The sequence below is a fragment of the Neoarius graeffei genome, chromosome 4 (assembly GCF_027579695.1).
Source record: "Neoarius graeffei isolate fNeoGra1 chromosome 4, fNeoGra1.pri, whole genome shotgun sequence".
Taxonomy (NCBI): domain Eukaryota; kingdom Metazoa; phylum Chordata; class Actinopteri; order Siluriformes; family Ariidae; genus Neoarius; species Neoarius graeffei.
The window spans coordinates 38,101,035-38,116,960 of NC_083572.1; the positions used below are offsets into that span (position 1 = coordinate 38,101,035).

Here is a 15,926-nt window from a genome sequence, read left to right on the forward strand (position 1 = left end):
AGTAGCAGGGTGTAAGATGCTAGCTAGATCAGCGTACATGGAGAGGCACAACCAAGTGGCTGGGATAGTATACAGGAACATCTGCAACCAGTATGGAATAGAAGTACCCAAGTCCCAATGGGCCATACCACAGAAGGTGGCTGAGAACAACAGGGCCAAGGTTCTGTGGGACTTCAGCTTCCAGACTGACAAACAGATCCTGGCTAACCAACCGGACATAGTGGTGGTGGACAAAGAGCAGAAGAGAGTGGTGGTGATAGATGTGGCGATCCCAGCTGACGCCAACATCAGGAAGAAGGAACATGAGAAACTTGAGAAGTATCAAGGGTTGAAAGAGCAGCTGGAACGGATGTGGAAGGTCAAGGGTTGCGTGGTCCCCGTGGTAGTGGGGGCACTTGGGGCAGTAACCCCCAAACTGGGAGAGTGGCTCCAGCAAATCCCAGGAACAACATCTGAAGCCTCAGTCCAGAAGAGTGCAGTACTAGGAACATCGAAGATACTGCGCAGAACCCTCAAACTCCCAGGCCTCTGGTAGAGGACCCGAGCTTGAGGATGACATGGATACCACCCCCCCGCCGGGGGTGAGAAGGAGATTTATATATTACATACATACATACATACATACATGTGTGTGTGTATTGTTACGCCCAGCTCTGTTGTGCTGTGGCTCTCACATTCCTCCTCTACATAGTATACATGGTTGCCCGGTCTTCTAGCTCCCAGACTGCAGGGGGAGCTGGTCAATGTGGCTGTGTGGGCCATGGTGGCCAATTTGCCAGCTAATTGGGGGTTTTAAAACACCTCCTCCCGGGACGCTCATGGGTCATTTCCTGCTCTGACTTTGGCTGCTCCGGCCCCTTGCTTCTAGGGCTGACTGCATGTGGCTTCCTTTTTTATTATCTCTCTCCCTTTACCTTTTTACGCATTACATTTCACAATGCTGACTTTCACCACATTTTTGGTTATTTTACATTCACTGATTTCTCTTGAAATTTCATGTATTAAACAACTATTGTTTAACGTTGCATATCGGTGTGGTCTCCCTCTTATGTTGTCGCCATTTTGAGCCAAGTGGTCATTATATCTCTCTCACACACACACACACGGGTTATGACTGTGAAAGTGTTTTCAAAATTTCTACTTTCCTGATGTTGCATTTGGTGAACTTTTACTCATATATTACTTTTTTGAAGTTATTTTTATTGGGTCATGCAAAAACCTCCCACACCCAACATCACCTCACTTTTGATAAATACATGTATATTAAATAAATAAATCATGATTATAAAATAAATTAATTGAAAGATGTGTAAAGTACTTTTATATAATAATAAATTAATTTACAGTACGGTAAACAAGGATCACGTGGACGTCAGTGGCGACTATGATATTGAATTAATTCAACAAAGTGTAAATTCAATATCGTAGTCGCCACTGAAGTCCACTCAATCCTTGTTTACCGTCAATAGATCGGTCACTCGTCAAACAGTCCGCCAAAATCCGAGTAGGGAATGGCTGAGCATAGCTGTCAGTCAAACACAAGTTACCCAATGGGAATGCATTCCTGGACAGCCCACCCACACGTGAAGTTTGTGCCAAAACTGCAAGCAAAAAGTCAGGGAGCGCAAACGAGAAAGCTGGAATCGCAACCAAAATAAATTACGTCAAACAAAACTGAGAAAGATGCGGAACAAAAATAAAAGGTTTCTGAAGAGTAATAGACTGATATTTTGCACGATTACACGAATAATTTGTTTGCCAGTCTAAAAAAATTTACTTTTCTTTTTTTGTATTTTGATTTGTCGTTTTTGTTTGATATTTCAAAAGTATTGTATGAACATTTTAGCACAAAATTGATTCCACAGGCTTCAGACCACTCATAGTGATGAAGAGCACAATTGCGCACACGCACCTGAAGTGAGCCAATCACAAATTGCCATTACAAATCAGGAAGAAAAAAAAAAAAATTGCCATCATGAAGGTTAATGTCTTGTTTTTTGTACTCACTCGAAATCATTTTTGTGCTTAAAGAAGCCGACCATAGGTGTGCCTGAACGGGCTGAACTTGCTAAAATATTTCTGCCCAAACATCTTGGTCCGGCAAATCAGGCATTCAGGCAACGCCTGTCATTGAAGCTTGGATAACCACCATGGTATTTGCTTGCTCTCTACTGCAGGTCAGATACTCACTAGGATCCTGCTTAACTGCCTCATATCACACCTTGATCAAAGACTTCTGCCTGAAAGCCAGCGTGGATTTCGGAAAGAGCATGGAACCATCAACATGGTATTTGCTGCAAGGCAGCCGCAGGAGAAATGTCAGGAGAAGAATGCGGACCTGTTCCCCACCCATGTCGACCTGACCAAGGCCTTAGACACCATGAGAAGGTCCCTGGAAGATCATGGCCAAGCACGGATGCTCACGGCAGTTCATTTCCCTTGTTCGCCAGTTCCACAATGGCATGCAGGCAAGGGTCCAGGACAATGGCGAGACATCTGCACCATTTTCAGTCTCCAACGGCGTCAAGCAGGGCCGCGTCCTGGCACTGACACTGTTCAGCCTCATGTTCAATGCTCAATGCTGACCGATGCATTCAGAGACGACGACATTAGAATCAGCCTCAAGTACCAAACAGAAGGCAAGCTGTTTAACCTCAGGAGACTTCAAGCGGAAACCAAAGGACATGAATAATATCAGAGACTTTCTGTTTGCTGATGATTGTGCCCTTAATGCTGGATCTGAAGCTGATATGCAACTCAGCGTCAACAAGTTCGCCACTGCCTGCAGAGGCTTCGGTTTCACCATCAGCACAAAGAAAACTGTAGTTCTGCATCAGCCAGCCCCAGGGAAACCCTACGTTGAGCCGAACATCACAGTCAATGGTCAGAGACTCGGTGCAGTGGACCGGTTCACCTACCTTGGCAGTACACTGTCACGGAGCATAACTATCGATGACTTTAAACTGTTCTTCTGTGTCAGGACCTTTTGGGGAAAAAGGAGGTATATTCCAACATGTAGCTAATGCTAGGCCACAAATCTGTATTGTCACTCCAGTCATTTCAAGAAATTTTGTATGGATAATAACTGCTAATAAACTCTAATTTCCATGTATATCCATCCTTCACTTCTTTTTGACTAAGATTGTCCAAGTAATCCAGTAGTACAGCTTTTTTAGCTGTAGTGTTCTTCGGACAATAACAGACGCCAGACATCTCCACTTGGCTTAGGTAGAGTGGTGCTTGAAAGTTTGTAAACCCTTTAGAATTTTCTATATTTCTGCATAAATATGACCTAAAACAACATCAGACTTTCACACAAGTCCTAAAAGTAGATAAAGAGAACCCAGTTCAACAAATGAGACAAATATTATACTTGGTCATTTATTTATTGAGGAAAATGATCCAATATTACATACCTGTGAGTGGCAAAAGTATGTGAACCTTTGCTTTCAGTATCTGGTGTGACCCCCTTGTGCAGCAATAAGTGCAACTAAGCATTTCCGGTAACTGTTGATCAGTCCTGCACACTGGCTTGGAGGAATTTTAGCCCATTCCTCCATAGAGAACAGCTTCAACCCTGGGACGTTGGTGGGTTTCCTCACATGAACTGCTTGCTTCAGGTCCTTCCACAATATTTCGATTGGATTAAGGTCAGGACTTTGACTTGGCCATTCCAAAACATTAACTTTATTCTTCTTTAACCATTCTTTGGTAGAATGACTTGTGTGCTTAGGATCATTGCTGTGCTGCATGACCCACCTTCTCTTGAGATTCAGTTCATGGACAGATGTCCTGACATTTTCCTTTAGAATTCGCTGATATAATTCAGAGTTCCATCGGTGATAGCAAGCCGTCCTGGCCCAGATGCAGCAAAACAGGCCCAAACCATGATACTACCACCACCATGTTTCACAGATGGGATAAGGTTCTTACGCTGGAATACAGTGCTTTCCTTTCTCCAAACATAACGCTTCTCATTTAAACCAAAAAGTTCTATTTTGGTCTCATCCGTCCACAAAACATTTTTTCAATAGCCTTCTGGCTTGTCCACGTGATCTTTAGCAAACTGCAGACGAGCAGCAATGTACTTTTTGGAGAGCAGTGGCTTTCTCCTTGCAGCCCTGCCATGCACACCATTGTTGTTTAGTGTTCTCCTGATGGTGGACTCATGAACATTAACATTAGCCAATGTGAGAGAGGCCTTCAGTTGCTTAGAAGTTACCCTGGGGTCCTTTTGTGACCTCGCCGACTATTACACGCCTTGCTCTTTGAATGAGCTTTGTTGGTCGACCACTCCTGGGGAGGGTAACAATGGTCTTGAATTTCCTCCATTTGTACACAATCTGTCTGACAGTGGATTGGTGGAGTCCCAACTCTTTAGAGATGGCTTTGTAACCTTTTTCAGCCTGACGAGCATCAACAACGCTTTTTCCGAGGTCCTCAGAAATCTCCTTTGTTTGTGCAATGATACACTTCCACAAGCCTGTGTTGTAAGGATCAGACTTTGATAGATCCCTGTTCTTTAAATAAAACAGGGTGCCCACTCACACCTGATTGTAATCCCATTGATTGAAAACACCTGACTAATTTCACCTTCAAATTAACTGCTAATCCAGAGGTTCACATACTTTTGCCACTCACAGATATCTAATACTGGATCATTTTCCTCAATAAATAAATGACCAAGTATAATATTTTTGTCTTATTTGTTTAGCTGGGTTCTTTATCTATTTTTAGGACTTGTGTGAAAATCTGATGTTTTAGGTCATATTTATACAGAAATATAGAAAATTCTAAAGGGTTCAGAAACTTTCAAGCACCACTATATGTGAACTGCCAATCAGTGGGTCCCGTATGTGTTTATGATTTTTATGTCACGATTTACAACCAATGGGAACCTCTGTCAGCTCTTCACCAATCACAGGCTCCCATGCCACAATGGTGGGATCCTGATAAATATTTAGAAAATAAAAATATCATTATGAAATATATGAAACCATCCAAAGCAATAAATTAAAAAAAAAAAAAAAAATTATATATATATATATATATATATATATATATATATATATATATATATATATATATATATATATATATATATACACACACACACACACACACGTACGTTAGAGGTAAGGACATTATTCAGTGATATTGTTTATTATTCATTCCAATTGTGACATAAAAGTTCCAAGTTTGACACCTGCCCGCTTCAACCGCACTGCTGGCACACGATGTCCTTGACCCTCGTCGCCCTTTGCCAATTGGTATAATTACGTCGTTATGTGGACCCCTCTGAGCTGAGCATTTCCAGTACACTCGAACACACGCATACTTCGACAAATTATAACCAAAAACAAGGAAATGACAGATTTCCTCAAAATATTTTTTGTACTTTTATATATCGTGTTGATGAATAAAACTTAATGCACTTCCAGTGAAACGAGACAAGCTACTTTAGACTGGTTCCTTGTTCCCTTAGCACAGAGTGAGCCAATGTCTCTGACACTTGGCAGGATTCATTTTATACGGGAACCAGTCCAGGAAAACAAGATTTTCGATAGACACAGGTGAACTTTGTTTTGATGAGGAGTCAGCTGTCACGATGTGTGATTCATGTTGCTGATTATTATTAATAAATAATAATAATAATAATAATAATAATAATAAAAATGCTACTGCCAGTTCAGACCTGCATCACGGAGCCTGTGTTGCTTAGGTTGCCAGCACTAACTTTTGTCGTCTGAACGGATGATTTCCATTAAAGTTTTACTCATCCTTGCACATACTTTATTCGTCTTGGACAATCGGACATGCGGTTTTTCAAGCATAGACATAGTTCACAGTATTGTTTTCAGCAACTATTCTCTAACATGTATGTGTTTAGTTTAATTTTTAGAAACAAATCATAAATTTTGATTTACATGGGCTTTAACACGAGCTTTTAATAAGAATTCAAATTTGAAACGGTAATACTAATGTTGGGAGTTTTACTGCATTTACCATGAAACGGTTAACCTTTTCATCCCCAACCTTTAGCAACAAGTCCACACATGGTTAATATGACTATGGTCTTGAATTGGGAAGGTTTTATTTAAAAAAAAAAAATTATCCAGGAGTTTGCTCACCTTCTGGTTCTTGATCACTTTCACTTATATCTTCACCATAGCTGGATATCAGCGATCCTAGAGCAGAGGTCATAATTTTGGGGGCCACAGAAATGGCAGCCTTCATCTCTTTCACTGACTCCTCTTTTTCATGATCTAAAAAAAAAAAAGGTACAGATTGAAGAAATTTTCTCCTTTTAATTTAAACACACAGGATAGGCGTTGGATAAATTCAGACAAAGGTTTTGATTAGAAAGCAGTGGTTGGCTTGATCTAACCTGGGTCACTGATGGCCAGGGCTCCTAGAGGATCTACATCATGAGCAGGGCATGAGAGAGGTGATGCCTGCTCTACCTTTTCACTACCTGGATGGAAGTGTTGATGGCCGCCATATGCATGCCCTCTGGGAACCTGGAAACCTTTTCCATGATGGTGTCCACCATGCACTCGACCACCACTCTTAAAACGTCTGTTTAAAGAAATGCATTAATAAACACCTGTTGTGTCTCAACCAACAGGTATAAATTTACATTCAAAAGCTAACTGAATCAAAAGATATCAAGCTGTACACTAGCAGCTTATATAAAGCTAAATTATACATACAATAACATACCCAAACTGAGAAGTTTCCAGTACATCTCCTCTCTTTTCTTTGACCTCCATTAATTTAATTTTCTTCTCTATATTGCTTCGGGTAGGGTAGTTCCTGCACAGAGCATTTTTTTTATTCTCAAAATGTTCAAGGCATTATAATAAGCATAAAACAAAGTCCAACAAAACCCAAAAATAAACCCTGTTTGCTGATCACGGCAAGTGTCCTGCGCAGGTTTATATTAAAACTAAAACGTGATTTATCCATTTTTTTATCCAGTTATGATATTGCTAAAAATGGGCTTACCTGGCTGCAACCATCTGCGCTGAAACCAGATATCCGCCTGTGACATAATCAGTTCACTAGTGCACTGTTTACCTTTGTTACACAGAACCATCAAATAAAGGCTTCCAATTCTAAAAAAAAAAATCCTGGGCGCCACTGCACGCGCTCTCGTTCTCTCTCTGCATCTGCACGCATTTTGACTGCTTCATTGAATATAGAGAAAGAATTTCACTGTGTTGTAATGTGTGAGACAAACAAAAGCTTCTAGTTCTAAAAACCTAATCAAATCAAATTTTCTGTAACCACTGGCAACAAAATACGCAAATCAACAGACTTCAGCTTTATTAAGTCTAAATCGCACTTGGCTCGATAACGCATATGCAGCATTGACGCAGATAATTGTAAACAATGTACGTTGTCATAGCAACATGATTCTTCCTGTCTAAAAATATCACTTTTCTCAGTAAAAACAAACAAAGGCACATCACATAAAATGCAATTTTGTGTGTGTGTAGCCGGCGATGGAGTTTATAAGCAGCAAAAGTCAAGTCAATTTTACAGCGCTTTTAACAACAGACATTGTTGCAAAGCAGCTTTACAGAATTTGAATGACTTTAAACATGAGCTAATTTTATCCCAGTGAGCAAGCCTGTGGCGATGGTGGCAAGGAAAAACTCCCTCAGACAACATGAAGAAACCTCGAGAGGAACCAGACTCAAAAGGGAACCCATCTTCATTTGGGTGATAACAGACAACGTGATAACATTAACAGTTTTAACATGAAGTCAGTTTCGTTGATGTTATAACTCCTCATTGATGGAAACTTGAGTACAAAACTGTTCATGACAACTGTAGTCCTAAAGTTAGCAAGTCAACTGTAGTCCTCAGCCAAAAAAGCATCACTGTACGTGTCCAGAGTATCTATGGGGCCGTCCTCCACAGGAGCGATGTGATGAGACCCCAACCAGATGTACGGCATCAGAATGGATCAGGCAGGTCCGAGAAGCTGAAGAGGTCAGCATCTCGAGCTCAGGATTGACATGTATATCAGAAGGATGGGGGGGGGGATGACACAGGTTGTTAGGTATGCCCAATGTCACCTGATAAGTACATTTTGCACTGAGTGCAAGCAGGGACTCTGGCAAAACTAACTATGACAGCATAACTAAAAGGAGAGAGCCAGAAGGTAGCACAGGCATGGGGTCGTCCCAGGACATAAAGCAGCAGCCACTACACAGTCAACAAACTCAAGTGAGCAAGCGAGTGGGGGACTGACAGCATCCATACATCCCAGTTTACCAAAACACTCCATGTCTGAGGACCCTCCAGATCTACTACTTTCCCTCATAAACACTATTAACAAAAGGCTTGATTAAACAGATATGTTTTCAGCCTAGACTTAAACACTGAGACTGTGTCTGATTCCCAAACACTACCTGCAAGGCTGTTCCATAACTGTGGGGCTTTGTTAGAAAAGGCTCTGCCCCCTGATGTAGCCTTCACTATACGAGATACCAGCAGATGGCCTGCACGTTTTGATCTAAGTAGGCGTGGTGGATCATAAAAGACCAGAAGTTTGCTCAGATACTGTGGCACAAGACCATTCAGTGCTTTAAAAGGTCAATAGTAGTATTTTATAAACAATACGAAATTTGACTGGAAGCCAGTGCAGTATGGATAAGACAGGGGTGGTCATATTTTCTAGTTCTAGTAAGGACTCTTGCTGCTGCATTTTGAAGTAACTGGAGCTTGTTTATGCACTTATTGGAACATCTAGACAGTAAGGCATTACAATAATCCAACCTGGAAGTAACAAAAGCATGAACTAGTTTTTCCGCATCATGTAGTGACATTAAATTTCTCATCTTAGCAATATTTCTGAGATGAAAGAAAGCTATCCGGGTAACGTTATCGATGTGAGTTTCGAATGAAAGACTGGGGTCAATAATCACCCCGAGGTCTTTTACTGCTGCACATGAAGAAACAGGAAGGCCATCCAGAGTTACTATGTAATCAGAAAACTTACTTCTAGTTGCATGTGGTCCTACTACAAGTACTTCAGTCTTGTCAGAGTTAAGCAGAAGGAAGTTAATAAGCATCCAGTGTCTAATGTCCTTTACACATTCCTCAATTCTGTTACAGTGGTGCTTGAAAGTTTGTGAACCCTTTAGAATTTTCTATATTTCTGCATAAATATGACCTAAAACATCATCAGATTTTCACACACGTCCTAAAAGTAGATAAAGAGAACCCAGTTCAACAAATGAGACAAAAATATTATACTTGGTCATTTATTTATTGAGGAAAATGATCCAATATTACATATCTGTGAGTGGCAAAAGTATGTGAACCTTTGCTTTCAGTATCTGGTGTGACCCCCTTGTGCAGCAATAACTGCAGCTAAACGTTCCCGGTAACTGTTGATCAGTCCTGCACACCGGCTTGGAGGAATTTTAGCCCGTTCCTCCGTACAGAACAGCTTCAACTCTGGGATGTTGGTGGGTTTCCTCACATGAACTGCTCGCTTCAGGTCCTTCCACAACATTTCCATTGGATTAAGGTCAGGACTTTGACTTGGCCATTCCAAAACATTAACTTTATTCTTCTTTAACCATTCTTTGGTAGAACGACTTGTGTGCTTAGGGTCGTTGTCTTGCTGCATGACCCACCTTCTCTTGAGATTCAGTTCATGGACAGATGTCCTGACATTTCCTTTAGAATTCGTTGGTATAATTCAGAATTCATTGTTCCATCAATGATGGCAAGCCATCCTGGCCCAGATGCAGCAAAACAGGCCCAAACCATGATACTGCCACCACCATGTTTCACAGACGGGATAAGGTTCTTATACTGGAATGCAGTGTTTTCCCTTCTCCAAACATAACGCTTCTCATTTAAACCATAAAGTTCTATTTTGGTCTCATCCGTTCACAAAACATTTTTCCAATAGCCTTCTGGCTTGTCCATGTGATCTTTAGCAAACTGCAGATGAGCAGCAATGTTCTTTTTGGAGAGCAGTGGCTTTCTCCTTGCAACCCTGCCATGCACACCATTGTTGTTCAGTGTTCTCCTGATGGTGGACTCAGGAACATTAACATTAGCCAATGTGAGAGAGGCCTTCAGTTGCTTAGAAGTTACCCTGGGGTCTTTCGTGACCTTGCCGACTATTACACGCCTTGCTCTTGGAGTGATCCTTCTTGGTCGACCACTCCTGGGGAGGGTAACAATGGTCTTGAATTTCCTCCATTTGTACACAGTCTGTCTGACTGTGGATTGGTGGAGTCCAAACTCTTTAGAGATGGTTTTGTAACCTTTTCCAGCCTGATGAGCATCAACAACACTTTTTCTGAGGTCCTCAGAAATCTCCTTTGTTCGTGCCATGATACACTTCCACAAACGTGTTGTGAAGATCAGACTTTGATAGATCCCTATTCTTGAAATAAAACAGGGTGCCCACTCACACCTGATTGTCATCCCATTGATTGAAAACACCTGACTCTAATTTCACCTTCAAATTAACTGCTAATCCTAGAGGTTCACATACTTTTGCCACTCACAGATATGTAATATTGGATCATTTTCCTCAATAAATAAATGACCAAGTATAATATTTTTGTCTCATTTTTTTAACTGGGTTCTCTTTATCTACTTTTAGGACTTGTGTGAAAATCTGATGATGTTTTAGGTCATATTTATGCAGAAATATAGAAAATTCTTAAGGGTTCACAAACTTTCAAGCACCACTGTAAGCTAGTGTCTCTCATCTGGTTTTGCAGAAACATACAACTGTGTGTCATCAGCATAACAGTGGAATCTAATACCATGCTTACAAATATCACCACCCAGAGGTAACATATATAAAGAAAAAAGCAGTGGACCTAAGACAGAACCCTGTGGAACACCAAACTTTACCTCAGTATGTCTAGAAAAATCACCATTTACATCAACATACTGATAGCGATCAGTTAAATAAGACCTGAGCCAGGAAACGGCCATTCCCTTAACTCCCACAACATTTTCTAGTCTATCCAGAAGAATGGAATGATCAATGGTATCAAATGCTGCACTAAGGTCAAGCAACACAAGCAGTGAGACACAGCCCTGATCAGACGCCAACAGTAGGTCGTTTACTACTTTCATCAGTGCTGTGATGAGGTCTAAATCCTGACTGATACATTTCATGGATGTTATTTCTATGTAAATATGAGCATAACTGCTGTGCCACAGCTTTTTCAAGGATCTTGGAGATAAAGGGGAGGTTTGATATTGGCCAATAATTGGACAGCTGACAGGGATCAAGGTCAGGTTTTTTAATCAGGGGTTTGATAACTGCTAGTTTAAAGGATTTAGGTACATAGCCAATCCTAAGAAAATAATTTATTATTTTTAGAAGCGGTTCAATTATTTCAGGTATTATCTGTTTGAATAGTCGTGTAGGCAAGGGATCTAGTACACAAGTTGAGGATTTTGATGCGGAGATTAATGGAAGTAATTCGATTTCTCTAAGTGGAGTAAAACATTCAATTTGCTGATCTGATACAGTTAAGCTATCAAAGACTGGGTACGAGTCTGCTCAGGGCTGTTTACAACAATTTAGGAGTGATGTATCCACTTGATCCACAAGCCTCAGTAAGTCACGGAGCATGTAAGTGATGTCACAGTCTCATTGGATTCTTTTGCACAATTTGTACTCAGAGCGCAATATTTAAACCTTGGAAAGAACAAGATGGCAGCACCCAGGGACATTTTCTTTTAAAATAAAATCTGTAGACAATAGACAGGTACAAATATGAACAACTGAACACTCAAACACGTCTTGTATGGACATTATCTGTCAATATAAAGGAGTATATTTTTGGGTTTTGTTTATCTTTAAATATGAGACAATTACACACTGAGTTATGCATTCATTTATGTGTAAAGAGTAGAGAATTATACCGTCTCCTTTCCTCTCTCCATTTTGCAATTTCCTCTGGAGTATCCAACTTGATTCGTTTTGCTCCTGGGGCATGACTCTGAAAGACAACATGGATCTTAAACTTCCAAAACATTTTCCCCCCCATCCTGAAATGGTAAAAGGCAAGTTAAATTTACCCAATAGATAAACTAAAATTACTGGTTTATCTACATAAAGGTTGACAATTAAATAGCATCACTCACATTTCTCCAGTGGATTTTGACAAGCTTCTCATGTGCAGTGTATTTGCAATCATCAACGGAACACTGGAGAAGCAGCACAAAAATAAATAAATAAATAAATAAATGTAAAAAACCTAAGCATGTAGATTTCTAATCAAAATGAATCATAAATCTTTGACTTTCAGATCCTTTTATGCAATTTACTGGTATGATGGATTACCTTTACATGTTGGGCAATATGTTCATTGTACGCGTCGTCATTTTTGAAACCTCTATCACAAGCGTCACAGAAATGACTGAATTCTGATTCTTTTGTTTTTTTCTGCTGGGGAAAAATACCCAATCACACACACATTAAAGCATGACAGCACACTGACCTTGGCACAACATGCAGTTAATGGACAGAAATGGGCAAACGTATACACACATTAATTAATTACAGTAGGTTAAATGATTAAGAGTAAACTAAAAATAAAACATATAAGCCATAAATTACTTTATTTCTCCACTGGTTTTGGCCATGGTCTTGCCTCCGATACGGATATCCATGAAGATAAAAACCTGTAAAATGTCAAACAATTTATTAAAATTATGGATACATTTGGGAATTAAAACCATGTTCACAGATGATAGAATACAAAAGCCTCAACACCACTAGAGCGGCCGCTTCAATTATCGACACCGTAACCATCTTTTGGCCATTGCAAAAGTAGAAAAGACTTTCAATATGTAAATTGTGCATGACTAATTACTCAAACTTCCACTGGAAAAAAATGAGTTGATTCCTGAAAAGTTGGGACGCTGTGTAAACTGTACATAAAAACAGAATGTGAAGATTTGTAAAATCATGGAAACCCTATATTTCATTGAAAATAGTACAAGAACAACATATCAAATGTTGAAACTGAGAAATTTTATTGGTTTTGAAAAATGTGTGCTCATTTTGAATTTGATGTCAGCAACATGTTTCAGAAAAGCTGGGACGGGGCAACACATCACTGAAAAAGTTGTGTAATGCTAAAAAAAAAACCTAATTTGGTTAATTGGCAACAGGTCAGTAACATGATTAGGTATAAATAGAGCATCCCAGAGAGGCGGAGTCTCTCTGAAGTAAAGATGGGGAGGGGTTCACCACTCTGTGAAGGACTGCATGGGCAAACAGTGCAACGATTTAAGAATAACGTTCCTCAATGTAAAATTGCAAAGAATTTTGGGATCACATCATCTATGGTCCATAATATCATTAAAGGATTCAGAGAATCTGGAGAAATCTCTGTATGCAAGAGACAAGGCTGAAAACTGACACTGGATGCCTGTGATCTTCAGGCCCTCAGGCAAAACTGCATTAAAAGCAGACACGTCTGTAGTGGAAATCACTGTATGGCTCAGGAACACTACAGAAAACCATTGTCTGTGAAAACAGTTCATTACTGCTTCCACAAATGCAAGTTAAAACCAGATATAAACAATATCCAGAAACACCAGCGCCTTCTGAGGACTGAGGCGAAGTGGAAAATTGTCCCGAGGTCTGACGAATCAAAAGTAGAAATTCTTTTTAGAAATCATGGACACCACATCTTCCAGGCTAAAGAGGAGAGGGACCATCCAGCTTGTTATCAGTGCACAGTTCAAAATCCAGCATCTGTGATGGTATGACAGGGCTCGAAATTCATATATTTTTTCACCAGCCAGCCGGACGAGTTACCTTCCAAAGTAACTCGCCAAACAGAAAATCAACTAGCCAAAATTTGTTCATGTATGAATTTTACTTCTGTCAAAAATAACACGAGAGAGTAGTTACCACTGTTCATGACTAATGTGCATTTATTTCAAGACCCGAGTATTTTGATACTGTTGTTAAATACATAAATGAGAACAACACAGAGCACCATAATATAATATCAACAAATAATAATATATTGGAAAACTTGGCAACTTGGTGTACGAGTATTGAAAACAAATATACTTACTATCTGAGATAGTCATTGACTATAGCACCCAAAATATGTCCAACATGCTTTCTGTATTTAACCATTTATGAGAGAGAAAGCATTAGGAGCTTCATATTGACTAGGAATCAACTTGAAAAAAAAAAATTATTCCATAAAAATCGTATCGCAGCCAAGGCCTACCCTGCTCCCACATTTGCTTATAAGTCCTTTGTCATTTCTCCTTCTCGTACGCTTTATCAGCGGCCTTTTTCTACTCTTCGGACCGAGGTCGCTTTGTCCCTGTCTCTGGCAGTTTCTGTACACCTTTCAGAAAATTCCACATCGCAATGTAGCTTTGGCAGATGTAAATGTAAACAACAAAAACACGTGTTTAAATGGGTGATAATGTGGCCACATCTATTGAATTTGATAACGTGATTACCGCGATATTCAACGAGATGCGTTATATGCATGCGCAGTAGTGAAAAAAAACGACAGCCTGACCCGTACACGATGTGATTCGGAATTCTTTGGTATTTTCCGTCCTGCCGATAAACACATCGATTAACACAGACACGGCACGCGCTTAATATGTGGCGGCTTTAGTTGACGGTGTGTCTGAATTAGGGCTGTGCGATATGGGAAAAAATGAATATCCCGATACATTTTCTCCATTTCACAATATATTGAAATCTCCTCTAAAGGACCCCATGAAATCTAACTTTTACTCTTTACTGTTTTCACTACAATCCCTACAGCAGTGGTTCTCAAACTTTTTTTCACCAAGTACCACCTCAGAAAATACTTGGCTCTCCAAGTACCACCATAATGACCAACATTAAAATACAGTAGCGTAGTAGGCCTAAGTATTCATTAAAAACAAGGCGGAGGTTTTATTTAACAAGTATATTTAATATTGTTGGCCACTGTAACATTACGCACAGTACTTTGAACAGTAACACTGTGTTTAAATATAGGAAAATAAAACACTGTCCTTAAATAATGAATCAAATAAAATTAATTGCACATAAAAGTTTAACTCTCTGGCAGCTTTCTCTCCACACATGATACGTGTCATCTCTCTGGCTAATGGTAAACACAGCAGTTCCCCGATTGTGTGCGGCTTACCGGCTCTGGCGATCAGGAGGCTGGCACGATATGAAGCTTCCTGTGCTTTGGCTATGGGTGTACCATAGGACAGAATGGTGGACTTGGACTGCTTCAGTTCATCACGTTTTCGTAAAAAAAATCCATTGGTTTGTCCTTTAGTGCTGTGTGTTTGGTTGTAAGATGCCGTTTGAGATGCGATGGTTTCACGGACTCATTGCTCAGAACGTCCCCACATACAACACACTGCGGCCTGGGCAGCTCCTCTGTCCCGCTCCAAATGAATCCCAGTTTTGTGTATTTTTCGTCATACTTCCTCCTCACTGGTTTCTGCTGTTTGCTAGCAGTTCTGGGGCTGGTTTTGCCACTGTCGTTAGCATCTGCGCTCGGCTCACACACGTCCTCTTCAGTTCTCCCTCTCTCCTGATCCACGCTCCCATTCGCGGATTTAAGCCATGACAGTAATTTTGTCCTACTCGTCATAATTAGCAAAGCCACCTCCACCTTTTCCCATCACAGCCTAGTCTACCAATGGCAGATAACCGTCTGTCAGCGGAACCGGCGGGAATGCATACGTACGCTACGTATGGCTACCCAGAAGCACTTGCAAACTTTTTTAAATTATTAACTTAATTTGTATTTCCTTTCATTTTCTTGTCATCGGTTGATAAGATATTTTCATCCATTTGGATATTATGGATAGTATTTCACTTTTTTTTATTTATATTTAATTAAGTGATTCTTTGGCGTACCACTAGAATG

The 15,926-nt window shown here is 40.2% G+C and overlaps 1 protein-coding gene across 2 annotated transcripts in view; it reads right to left on the reverse strand.

Annotated features, from left to right (window-relative positions):
- The window catches only part of nufip1 (nuclear FMR1 interacting protein 1), a 59,699-nt gene that overhangs the window by 28,535 nt on the left and 15,238 nt on the right, over window positions 1-15,926 (reverse strand). Inside the window, exons 2-8 of one of the 2 annotated variants that reach the window (XM_060918206.1) lie at window positions 12,623-12,687; window positions 12,347-12,448; window positions 12,148-12,210; window positions 11,926-12,002; window positions 6,724-6,816; window positions 6,389-6,579; window positions 6,132-6,266 (exon numbers count right to left, since the gene is read on the reverse strand). In XM_060918206.1, the coding sequence (XP_060774189.1) occupies window positions 6,132-6,266; window positions 6,389-6,579; window positions 6,724-6,816; window positions 11,926-12,002; window positions 12,148-12,210; window positions 12,347-12,448; window positions 12,623-12,687 (726 nt within the window). Of the gene's footprint in view, window positions 1-6,131; window positions 6,267-6,388; window positions 6,580-6,723; window positions 6,817-11,925; window positions 12,003-12,147; window positions 12,211-12,346; window positions 12,452-12,622; window positions 12,688-15,926 lie in introns of both variants that reach the window. The other variant, XM_060918205.1, reaches the window with a different exon arrangement.